This window comes from Lagopus leucura, unplaced genomic scaffold, assembly GCF_019238085.1.
Source record: "Lagopus leucura isolate 7727_CA_CO unplaced genomic scaffold, USGS_WTPT01 34732-0_obj-0_obj, whole genome shotgun sequence".
Lineage (NCBI taxonomy): Eukaryota > Metazoa > Chordata > Aves > Galliformes > Phasianidae > Lagopus > Lagopus leucura.
In genome coordinates this window covers 1-11,653 of record NW_024966468.1, presented here as the reverse complement: position 1 = coordinate 11,653, position 11,653 = coordinate 1, and the positions used below count along the sequence as shown (strand labels likewise).

General features: G+C 44.1%; 2 protein-coding genes across 12 annotated transcripts; both read left to right on the top strand.

The window, feature by feature from the left end:
• Positions 1 to 6: 6 nt before the first annotated feature.
• LOC122192598 (UPF0669 protein C6orf120 homolog) lies at positions 7 to 7,359 on the top strand. 5 transcript variants are annotated; one of them, XM_042893200.1, is made up of 4 exons: positions 7 to 578; positions 3,414 to 3,597; positions 6,204 to 6,519; positions 6,845 to 7,359. In XM_042893200.1, the coding sequence occupies exons 2-4, from the start codon at positions 3,570 to 3,572 to the stop codon at positions 6,981 to 6,983; spliced, it is 483 nt and encodes a 160-aa protein (XP_042749134.1). In that variant the 5' UTR covers positions 7 to 578; positions 3,414 to 3,569; the 3' UTR covers positions 6,984 to 7,359. The 5 variants fall into 5 exon arrangements, 3 of the variants coding, with proteins under 3 accessions (XP_042749134.1, XP_042749135.1, XP_042749136.1); XR_006182646.1 differs by lacking the exon at positions 3,414 to 3,597; XR_006182645.1 differs by lacking the exons at positions 6,204 to 6,519; positions 6,845 to 7,359 and adding an exon at positions 3,715 to 4,573.
• LOC122192596 lies at positions 6,877 to 11,167 on the top strand. Of its 7 annotated transcripts, XM_042893196.1 has the most exons (5): positions 6,877 to 6,918; positions 7,366 to 7,777; positions 10,081 to 10,193; positions 10,288 to 10,356; positions 10,454 to 11,167. In XM_042893196.1, exons 3-5 carry the CDS (start codon positions 10,121 to 10,123, stop codon positions 11,161 to 11,163), a joined length of 852 nt encoding a protein of 283 aa, XP_042749130.1. In that variant the 5' UTR covers positions 6,877 to 6,918; positions 7,366 to 7,777; positions 10,081 to 10,120; the 3' UTR covers positions 11,164 to 11,167. The 7 variants fall into 7 exon arrangements, with proteins under 7 accessions (XP_042749130.1, XP_042749131.1, XP_042749127.1 ...); XM_042893197.1 differs by lacking the exons at positions 6,877 to 6,918; positions 7,366 to 7,777 and adding an exon at positions 8,362 to 8,866; XM_042893193.1 differs by lacking the exons at positions 6,877 to 6,918; positions 7,366 to 7,777 and adding an exon at positions 8,362 to 8,866 and having other exon boundaries at positions 9,293 to 10,193.
• Positions 11,168 to 11,653: the final 486 nt, after the last annotated feature.

Here is an 11,653-nt window from a genome sequence, read left to right as displayed (position 1 = left end):
GTACTGGACTTGACAATAGGAAGAATCAGAATAAAACGTAAGAGCCACGGCAGCACGCTGGAGGAGAATCCTGATAGTATTTGTGGCAACTCGAGTACTATGTTTGGTAAATACCTTTGAGGAAGAGGATGTACCTGAAGAATGGATTCTTCTTCATGTTGTTCAAGGCCAGATTGGAGTAGGAAACTGCAGCTACTTGAGACTAAATCATGAGGGAAAGATAGTACTTCAGATGCAGAGTTGAGAAGGTGATGCGGATTTATGTATCCGATATGACTCTTCACCCCAGCTTTGACGAGTACGAGTTACAGTCTGTTACTTGTGGCCAAGACATTGTCCACGTAGCAGCACACTTCTGCCGACCAGTGGGAATAGGGATTTATGGGCATCCCTCCCACCAGGAGAGTGAGTTTGAAATGAAAGTCTACTATGATCGAACAGTCGTACAGCATCCATTTGGCGAGGCTTCCTACAATCCAGAGGAGATGGAGGCAAGCCAGAAATACTCACACTCTACAGAAGATGAATCTCAGGATGAAGAGTCTGTTTTCTGGACTATACTTATTGGAATCTTGAAGGTAATACTTGAAATTCTTTTTTAAATTGATACATGATGGACTAAATCACATTTCAGTTTGTGAAATTGAACATGAATAACTTTCTATAATATTTAATACTCTTTATTGTTTCCTGAAGAAGTATTCAGTTTACTTTTCGTAAATCAGAAGGAAAGTGGTGGGGAGAAAAAAAGCCATATTTAATTTTATATTGTAAGTTTTTTTTCCCCTAAAAGTAAAATGAGCAGCAACTGTGCTATTTGCAGTATTCTTCAGAGATCAGGGCTTAAAACTGAATGTAGAGCTGGGGATCCCTAAACAGGTGCTTAGGAGAAATTAACTCTTAATGATTTTCTGTCATTAGTTCCTTGATAAAGAGTGGAATACAAACTGCTGCTCTGTAGTGCCCCCTCAATTTGGAGCATATTTAAAAATGAATCCTGCTCTTCTGACAGGTTACCTTCAGTATAACTAACAAGCAATGGCTTTGAAGCGTACTGAAGTTGAGGGATGTAGGGTGAAGGAAGAAAAAAAACAGCCGAATAAGGGGATGGAGGGGCTATAATTTGACTGCTTGTGCTGTACATCAGTCATCTGTAAGCAGAGGCCTGTCCAGTCACTCACCACCTCTGCAAATCCATGACCTGAATCCAGTGCATGTTACTTCAGTATTACAGTAGGGAGGGAAAGCCTTCAGCTGTTGTTACTTGTCAGTAGAACATTCTCATTCCTCATTAAAAGCAATGCAGTATATAGTACCTTAAGCCTGAGAGGTATTTTCTTACATCTCCCTTTTATAGCTTTTTGAGATTGATTTTTTTTTTTTTAATGTTTACAGTCCCTTTTTTTTTCCCTGTAAATTTATATCAATAATTCATTAGTTTGCAAAGAAAATTTTTGCTGAAAGGAATTTTCAGAATATCGTAAGAAAGTCAGATTGTGTTCACCTTTTCCCTCAAAGTTAGTCTTTTCCAGGAGTACTTTTTGCCTTGTTTGAGTCTTTCAAATTAATTGCTATGCAAATAGTATGTATTTAAATTGCTCTGTAATTTTCTTTTCACAGAGCTTACAGATGAGTACACTGAAATAAATAAGTGTGGTACTTAATTTTATACAAATGGTGCATGTACCATTTAAATTTCATTATATGAAGCTTTTTCTTTTCGAACAGGAATTTGACTTTTTTGTCTAGATAGCTGACAGGACGTGATGAGAGACTTGTCTCACAAGAATGGTTATATAGCCAAAATTAAAAGTTTATTGGATAAAAAGAAAAACGCAGTGGTATTGTTCCTCCTAAAAGTGGTTGGTTAAATAGCACCAAAGTATCACTTCAATTTGTGCAGTTACATTTTGAAACAGCAAGGTTTTTTAGGAGAGTTTAGCCTTCCTTGCTGTTTTTGCCCTTTCTTCCTCCTCTTCTGGGGCTGGGAGGGTCTGACAACAATCACAAATCCAGCGACCTACAAAAAGAAAGTTATCAATTCATGGGAAACTACCTTTTTTGTATTCACTCATCTAGTTATGCACCTTTCACCATTTCAACAGGTTCTCAGCAATTTGTAGCACTTTGTTTAATGCATAAAACCAGCTCTTCTTTAAAATGTGAAGTATCTTTTCTAAGAGGTACAGAAAGCAGCATGTACAGTTCACCATCCCTTGCCGACTCACTGCATGTAACAGTTGGTTTCTTCAACACTTGCGGATCTCAAGAAGGGCCAGCACTGCTAAGGCAGTGGTTCTTAGAAAAGAAATGACAAACTACAAGGTTGCAAGTTGGGTTTTCATAGGAATAAGCGCAGTTCAAGGTTATGGGTGGTTACAGCAGAAGAGGATAGCAGTTAAGAATGTTGCTATTGTGCCACAGGCTAGGAGGGCTTGTTTCCCAAACCAATGTGAGTTATTTCAGTGCAGTTGGGCAGCACAGATTAAAGTGCTGGCAGGGGCTCAACACCAGACCTTGTACTAAAACCTGTTAATGGAGGGAACAGTAACGGCTTGAGCAAAGAGCAGGAGTATTAACTATTTATATTACAACAGCTGGAATCTCAAAAGCTGCTTTGCTCATTTTAAAGTTTTGTAGCAATATTATCTATTTTGCTCAGATTCTCTCCTTAAGTCAGAATGAAAGCTGAATCAGGCACAGAACCCGGACTGACATGAGAGCAAGCTCTAGTGCTTTCCCAAATGGGAATATATATAATATATGGGAATATATATATAGTAGTAGTTACAGGGAATGCTGTCGCTGAATATGTCATCACAGACATAGCATGGATTTAGTATCATGTGAAAAGCAGTGCTGCTACCAGTTACACCTCTGAAGTTTTCTTTACAGGGCCTTGAGTTGGCCAGGAGATACCAATGAGCAGGTGATTCAAAGGTACAAGCTGCCTGAAATGTAGGTGCCTCACTTCCAGATATGGCATCTAAGAATAAAAAGGGCAAGGAAAGGTGTTTAAAAAGTTGCTTACAAATACTATATTAAGCATACTTTTTAATTTAGAAATTAAAATAATAGCATACTTTCTTAATGTGAAAGCTGTATTCCAGCAATATGCAGCAATACAGGTGTCTTTACAGGTTTCTTTTAAGAAAAGAGATCATTATTCTCAGTATTCTGTGGAAATGTATATTTAAAACAAAATAGCTCCAAGTGGGTCTGGATTTTGTTGTAAAAGGCAATTACATTTCCTATTCAGGAATTGCCAGGTTAAACTGTGCACAACTAAATATACAGAAATAAAGCTTATGAAAAAATGGGACCCTACCGCATGCTTTCCAACGCTGTTGTTCATTCTGACCCTTCACACTGCTTTTAAACTTCTTTCAAAAGCAACACATCTATTCTGACAGAATCCCCAGGACTCAGAGGAGGTGGGAAGAGAACAATTAAATCTTTATTACCTGAGGGAAAAGCGTCAAGCCCCACACAGAAAGTGTGATAACCACGGTCGCATACATCACAGAGCATCATTTCTTCTTCACGATGAAGCTGCCCACACGTAATGCATGTTTTACACTGCATACATTGCCAAGGGTAAGTCTTAATCCTAGCAACAAGCTCCGGGGTCATATCAAGGCAAGAAGGGTGGCTTAGATTAAAACCAATATTATTACTGTGTCTGAAATGAAATGTAAATTATTTATTTTACAGAAGCTGAAGCCGAGCTCACCTCCTGGTGAGATCTGATAGCGCACTGAACGTGTCAGTACACGTAACATTAAATAGGAAGCTTCAATGGAGGAGAGAACGGGCAACAGAACTGTCGTACACAAGTACAGAGACTTCCACCAAAAATCTGTCAGAGATTCTCTCTTACGAATCCAGTTAGTGCATGCAGATACTTACCACTGTTGTCACACTGGGAGCAATGTATAAGAGCTTCAGCTTTTCCTTTCTTGGACTCCTTACTCTTCAGACAAATTCCACACATAGCATTTGGAATGACCTTTGGCTGGAAGGGTAGAAGAGGACTATAAATTCATTCCAGAAGAATTCACAGATTTAGCAGGAAACGTGTCTCCTTAACTCTTAAAATTAATGATTTATCTGCTGTGTGAACCTTAGTACATAGCACAATAACTGACAATGAGTGCTGTTTCAATCTTTGATTAACTATGTGCAGTTTTGCATTTGGCACGCCTGTAGTGAGCATGGTGTAAGTTCAGCTGGAGTAGAGCACGTAGCAGTGTCTTCCCCTGAATTCATCAGCTAACAATCCTCTACATGTAAATTACATGATGTAACATTAAAAATTTCAGGGATTTTGGACTTTTTTTTCCACCAAAATAGAATACTTCTTTATGAATGGCCATGCAGATTTTCCATGTGGAATGCATTAAATACAATTTCCCCTTTGCATTGACTCTCTAAGTATAGAAATTTAGTTACAAAAGCAATAAACTAGATTTTTGTATTGTTAGTTTTAAAGTATCTGGTTAACAGTATTATATAGTGCTACCAGTCATAACCACAGTAAGAAATACCCACCATTGTACCTAATTATAGTTTCATAATATTTCTAAGAGATCATCTGGAGCCTATTTGAGTGCATGAGATGCATTTAGAAGGTAAGAGAGAAATAGGAGCCTGTTAAATTGAGCAACGTTTGTGGATTAATTTTGTGTCCAAAACGAAAAGACAAACCCACAGAGCTGTAACTCAGTGATGATCAAAAAAGATACGAGGCATTACATTTTTCAGAACATCTGCACGAGGACCAAGGAACAACCCAAGCATTGTGAACTTCAAACACATTTCAGTACCTTGTTGAGTTTTGACCACTGCTTAATAATTTCAAACCCAATTTCTCACTAATTTCAATATAGTCCTCACTGATTTTAATGACTATTGCCAGAGTTTTGAAAAGAAATGCTGCTGCAAAGGCACAGCAGCTAGAGGGAATCCAAGGCATATTCTATTTTCTGTGGAACCAAATGGCTCGTCAGTAAGAAGAACAGTCCCAGTCCAGTACCAACCATTTGTGGGGAGAAGAATGAAGTTTAATTAAAAAAAAAAAAGAAAAAAGAATATATTTAAAAACAACAAACAAAAAACAGATCTTTTGTAATGCAATTTATAGTTAAGTGCGTCTATTGCCATGCCAGTTTTTATGCTAGTGCCTATATCTAGTTAAAAAAATAAGAATAATCTGAACTCATATGTAAGCAGTCAGGACACATTGCTTGAGGATTCATGAAGTGTTCCATCTGTTTAAGTAAAAACACAGTTACTGTCTCTGATGCTGACTGGTCTAAACAGTTTTATTTAAAAAGAACAAAAAACACCATTCCAGCTCTTCACTGGTAACTTCCCACAAAAGCTGACAGAGGCATTCATACAGACTTTTTTTGCTTATTTATTTTAAAAAAGCATAGTCAACCTGTTTTATACATAAATATAATGAAACAATAAAAGAAGTCTAACATTCACAGAAGTCTCTACAAAGTAATAAATATAAGCAAAAACACACAAAGTCTCTTGCTGTTAACTAATCTATGTGTCCTACATGTATACGTTTATACCCTGCTCCTCTCAGCAAAAGTGGCACACGCTTAAACTCTGTCAGTGTTGCAGCATCTGCCCTTCTGTTGTTGGCCTACATTCTAATATATATTGTGGTTGTGGTTTTATCTATTTTCTAAGTAAATCAAGCCTTTCTAGAATAGCAAGTGCACTTCTCTAATCAGACTTCCAGTTTGTTACAAATTTGTATCTCACTGCCTTCAATATTCAGCAGCATACTCCCTTGTACTCCATCAAAACTAAAGTGAGCTACTTTCTGGTCACTGTACTTGCATCAGGGTACGTGCATTAACACTGCTCTACATATTTCTAAAGTCAGACACTGATACAGGTGCGTTAATTAAAACTGCTTCCATCTACACTTCACTAAATTGTGTTTATTAGAAATCGTGCATTTAGGGGGTGGGTAGGATGGGAATCACAGCCTATTAACAATACAGTTCCAAAGTATGGAAGTAATTTTTTTCTTTTTTTTTTTTTTTTTAATAAAAAAGGAAAAAAAAAAAATCAAAAGATCCGTGAGCACTCCAGATGAGATGTCCCAGCACTGTGGCCCATTCTGCAGACTGAAAGCAGTATCGCACTCTCGTATCTTCTTGCTTCTCCTTTCTTGCCAGAGAGAGGTGCTGAGCCCGGTGCCAAGATCTACATGAAAGCGGTGCAGGACGTCCTTTCTGAGAGAGCTCGTCTCCAGGCTGGAGGGCTTCCCACAGCAGCAGGTCCCAGCTCAGGGAGAAGACCTTCCCCTGCCGTGTGCCCCCGCTCTGTCTCCAAGTCCCTGGCTGGAGGCGAACCCAAGGGCTTGGAAGCAGAGCAGCAAACAACAGCACAGCTGCCTGCTAAACAAAAGAGCGAGGGCTCAGAGCGGAGGCAGCGTGCCGGCTCCAGCAGCACAGCCTGGGCCTGCTGCAGCACGGAGCTCCAAGCTGAGAGGTAAGGAGGTGCTGTGGTACCACCCTGCAGGGCAGTGCTGCCCTTATCAAACACTGAAGTTGCAGAGGGTTTGCTTTGCTTTTTCCTTCTCTGCAGAGGGGAAAAGAGTTGAAGCCTACGAAGGCCCAAGGCATTGAGGTGCCATGTAACCCCGTCTCTTTCCGTTCCCTCCATGGTGGCCTTCTGCACCTTTCCACTGGAAATGTCATTCACTGAGAGGCTTCCAATTTCCTTTGTCTTTTTCCTGACATCTGTTTTTATGGTACCCATGTTTCTGCAGTTTTGCTGCAGACAAAATGAATTCAGTTTTATTCTTGCTTTACAGCAAGAAGACAATGAAAAGCAAGAAGAGTGGAACTGAAGAAGGCTGCTCTGAGAGCTGCTGCTGCACGAGCAGAGGTGAGTCCTTGGTGAGCGCAGACACGGCTCTTGCTGTGCTCAGCGCCTCCGTCTGTCAGACATGACAGATATTGCAGAATCCCAGGGCAAGCAGTGTAATAGAAAAACACCCAGCTGTGTGTTTGAGGAAATCAGCCATCAGTGAGAGCTGCCCAGGGGAGCTTGGATGCCTTCCTCCGGCTTGAGAAGGGCATGTTGGTAACGGCCGGAGGGTTTTGCTGCCATAAAGAGCCTTGCCATGTCAGGCACTGCGACCTTGGAAACCTCGTTCCCCCAGCAGAGCATGAATCTTAGCATAGGCAGCTGCTGTGGGAAGTAACGCCAGTGACTGAATGGCAGGAACGTGCTGTGCTGCATGGGGCCGTTCTGGAAGTGCCCTGATCAGACTTGCTTAAGGAGATCTCCCCAGATTGTTCCTGTCCTATCTCAACTTGCCTTTCTTTCCAGTGCTCCTCAATGAACAGCCTTGTGGAGATGATGCAGAAGCTGCAGCTGAAGGACTGAGAGGATGAGCATCAGCAGGCAGCGCTGCAGTGCGGCGTTACAGGGCAGCGTTCCGAGTGCCGCCAACTCGGCACCACAAGTTTGGTTGTAGTCAATAAAAAACAGCCACAATTAGAGATCGACAAAGAGCGCATGGCCTGATTTGTCCCATGGCATTCCATGAGCTGCTGTACTCCTACTGGTCCAGAGTAGAACCTATGCAGCTTCGGAGCACCAAGCCGCCATCCTGGCACAGTTTTTGGAGGCAGTGCTCCAAGCTTTGGGCTGTAATACCCCTGACAATGAAAACGCAACTTGCATTTTAACGCAACACTGCTGTGCTCTGTACCAAATCAGTGCTCCTTGGGTCTCTGAGGTAGGACAGGGTGAAGGGGAGCGGCGTAAAGCTGTGTGCAGGAAATCTGAGGGTGGGAGGGCACTGCCAAACCCAGCTGGAGCATCTCTGTGCAGTTTTGCCTTCCTGGGAGGAACCCAGAGCTTCCCAGTAGTTTTCTGCTCCTGTACTGCAGTGTGAGCATAAGGTTCTGCTGCCTCCTTCTTCTGGAAGATCCTCTGCTGCCATGGACATCTGACACAGGCACCTGTCCTTTTCTGTTTGTCTTTTAATCAGGGCACATTATGCCTGTTGTGTTTGCTGCACGTTACTTACCAAAGTCACCACAAAAGGGTTTTGATTTTCCTGCAGTCAGATTTGCTCTCATGTAACAAGCTTCTATAGCAAAGTCCATCTGACTTTTGAAATTATTTTGTTGAGGTTCAAGACATTCTATTCTTTATAGTCTTTATAGCACCACCCTTCCCTCCCGCTTATAAGTTCCCATTTAATTACTGGAAGGCCACATCAGGTTTCCCCAGAGCATTCTCTTCTCCAGACTGAACAAGCCCAGCTCTCACTGCTGGCTGTGGTGAAGTTTTTCATCCACCAGAACGCCGAAGTCCTTCTCAGCAGGGCCGCCCTCCATGAGTTCTTCTCCCAGCCTGCACAGATATCTGGGGTTGCCCTGACCCAGGTGCAACACCCTACACTTGACCTTGCTGAATCTCATTAGGTTCACGTGCTCCCTCCCAGATGAAGATTTTGAAACAGCTTTGTGAAGAAATGAAAGAACCTTGAGAACAACAAGAGTTCTTTCAGGCTGGACGTTAGGAAAAACTCCTCCATAAGAGTGGTTGGGCCCTGGACAGACTGCCCAGGGAGGGACTGCAGTCAGATTCCCTGGAGGCATTCAGGAAATGTTTAGGTGTGCGTATGGGAACTGCTAAGTGAGAGCCTGAACCTCTGATTGATCACCTGAGGCGAGCCATGAATCAGCCAGAGGAGCACAGTGAAGGCCATTCAGCTGTGTTGCCCTCCTGGACGTATTTAAGAGCTGGCTGCCAGTGGGGAAGGAGCTTTTCTGGAGATTGGCCCTGCTGGAGTTTTGTGAGTGAGCCCTGGGTAGGGGTAAGCCTTCTATTTGTTCTCTTTTTGTTGTCATACTCTGCTTTGTCAAACTCTCTTGTTTATTTCATAATTATAACATCTTACTAGTCATTGATTATACAGTGTGGTACTGAGGAAGATGAATGATGTGGAGCGCGTTTCTTTAGAGTCGTTTCAGAACGGCATTTCACTTAATTGTGAACCAGGCGAGGGGGTGCAGAATGAACAGAGGCAAAACAGAGTGCAGGGAGGGATGTGGAGGGGGGGAGCTGAGGAATGCAGCCTTGTCTCTCTCCTGCACCAGGCACTTGTGCTCACGTATTGGTTCAGACTGTGACTTGAAAAGTCCACTACAAGTCACAGTAATGAGCAATGGGGATGGGCAATGTGATAATAGCTTCTTGGAAACAGTTGTGATATTCCCTCCTATTCTAATTGTAATATCAGGATAATCTCCGCCTGACCTGGTACAAGACCTTTCTTGCATTTTCTTCTATCTCTTTCCCTGTGGTCCAACAGCCAATGATTTTCTGTACAAGAGAAACTACTCAAAAAACAGGACAGTTCTTCTCCCGGATGCATACCCTGGGGAGGATTTCAGGTCAGAACGCTGAGGGCAAGCAGCCATTTCTCTGCTTCTCTTTATCCCTTCCCTATGAGTACCCCAGCTGCAGTGTCCTGCTCCCAGAGCCTCCCAAAACCCCCTTCTATTCCCACCAGGGATCTAAAGGAGAGCGAGTTGGAAGGAAAAAGTCTCCTCTCAGGCCTCCCACTTAGCTACACCTTTCACATGCAGCAAAATCGTGGGCTTTGCTCTGCTCTGTGTGTCACTGGAAGAAAGCACTGCATTGGAAAATGAGGATCTCGGGGTCCCAGGGCTCTGAGGACTGTGGCCACCACATCTGTCAGAGTCAGGGGGTCTTGGGAGAGTCCCCATCGTCCCTCTTCAAGGGGATGGCACCGAGTCGCTCCTATTATGAGAGCGAGAGGAGGTTCTAGTCTATGTTCACGTCTTTATCCTCAAGAGAATAACTTTTAAAAGTCAGATGGCCTCTGCTATAGAAGCAGATGTCAAATGTGGCTTTTCTCCATGGAAAACTGATGCCTGGCAACTTGGAGACTAACGTATATGTGTGTAGAGATGTTTTTTTCCCTTTTAATTTTAATAGTAAACTGAGTCTATACTTTTAATTCATGATGAAATGCTAAAAATGTGTACTCTTGTTTTCTGCCAGTGCTTGGCTGACGGAGTTTTTGGCCGTTCTGTGGCATGGAATGCAACCAGCATGGAAGCATCGTTTGTCGCTGTGGATTCTGAGTAAGATTACTCACCCTCTGCTCATGATGGGTAAGAGTTCAGATGTCCAGTGAGAATGCTTGAGCTCTGCTTCTCCAACATGTGTTTTTGTGTAAGTAAAATTGAACCAGTGACTCATTTCTAGCAGTGGTGACCAGCTCAGATGTGTTGGATGGTATCGTGGACGTTGAGGAGCTGCTCACCTGGATCAGCAGTGAGTTTGAGGACGCAGAGCTGGTGGGTGGGTGTCTGCACAGAGTGGATGTAGCAAGGCAGCTGTTGCCATTTGGGGGATGCTCTGGCTGTTTCAGACGATCCCCGGGAGAACCAAGATGGTTCCAAAGTCAGAGAGAAATACCAGAAGGGTGACCTGCTTCAGGACGAGCTGCTGGGGGAAGTAGACAGCCAGGAAAGAGAGCAACTCATTGCATGGATCAGTGCCACGGAGCCACAAAGCCCTGATGTCTCCAGCAGCCCTGCCCCTCCTTGCTTCATCGCCCAGCTCCTCGACTTCCCACAGTACAGCAGGAGGTCAGCGAGGAAGCACAGGCTGCTGCCTGGACCCCCCCGACCCACTATGGGGGCTGCTGCCATCCCTCGGGCAGCTCTCCAAGCTGCAGGGCCGGCCTTTGCTGCTGCCTGCTGTGGCACCACCAGAACTACCACTGCCGACCCCTCTGGCTGCTCATGTGCCTCCTTCGCTCCACCCTGCACAGCGCGTGGATGTGGTGGATTTCACAGTTGCTTGTTTTTTAAAGCAATCTCTTATGGGGAACCATACAGAAAAACTCAGGTTTGTTTGAGCCCCTATAATTTCCACGATAGCTCGTTCTGGTGTCCAGAAGTTTGTACTACTTCCCAAACATTGGCTGGGGATGTCAGGGACAAAATGGAGGTCAGCACTGGGGACGTGCTGAGGACATCCTGGGGTTTGGGGGAGGAGGTGGCGGAGGTGGCCAGTGAAAACGGAGAGTTTTGTTTTACAAAGATGGTTTTGTTTAATAAAAATGTTATCACCTGATGAAGTTCTGGCTCAGTGTCAGTTTCTCCTCAATGTGTCAGCAGGATCCTCATGCATCCCCTCCCGTGTCCCCTGCTCATGTCTGTCCCCCTGTTCGTCTCTGTGTCCCTAAGTATCACCTCCTCGTGTGTCCCTTCCACGCCCCCCCTCTATGTCACTTCCGCTGTGTGCTTTCTATGTTGCTTCCAGTGGCCACGTGATGGTTTCTGGTATCCCCAAAGCCACCTCAAGCACACCAAGGCGTCCCGGTGTCCCCATGGCAGAGCTACTGGCATCCTCGTTGTTGGTTCCGGGATGCTCAGAGCCACCATGACCCCACGAAGGGATTCTGGGCTCCCCGTGGGGGTCCTGGTATCTCCAAGCCCATTGTGACCATGTACCCGTCACCTCCTGCGCGCATCACCACGGGTCCCCTTGATGCCACCATGTCCCCTTCTGAAATGGCAGGAGATTGGAGACCCCCAGACCCGGCAGGGAGGTGACAGGGTTC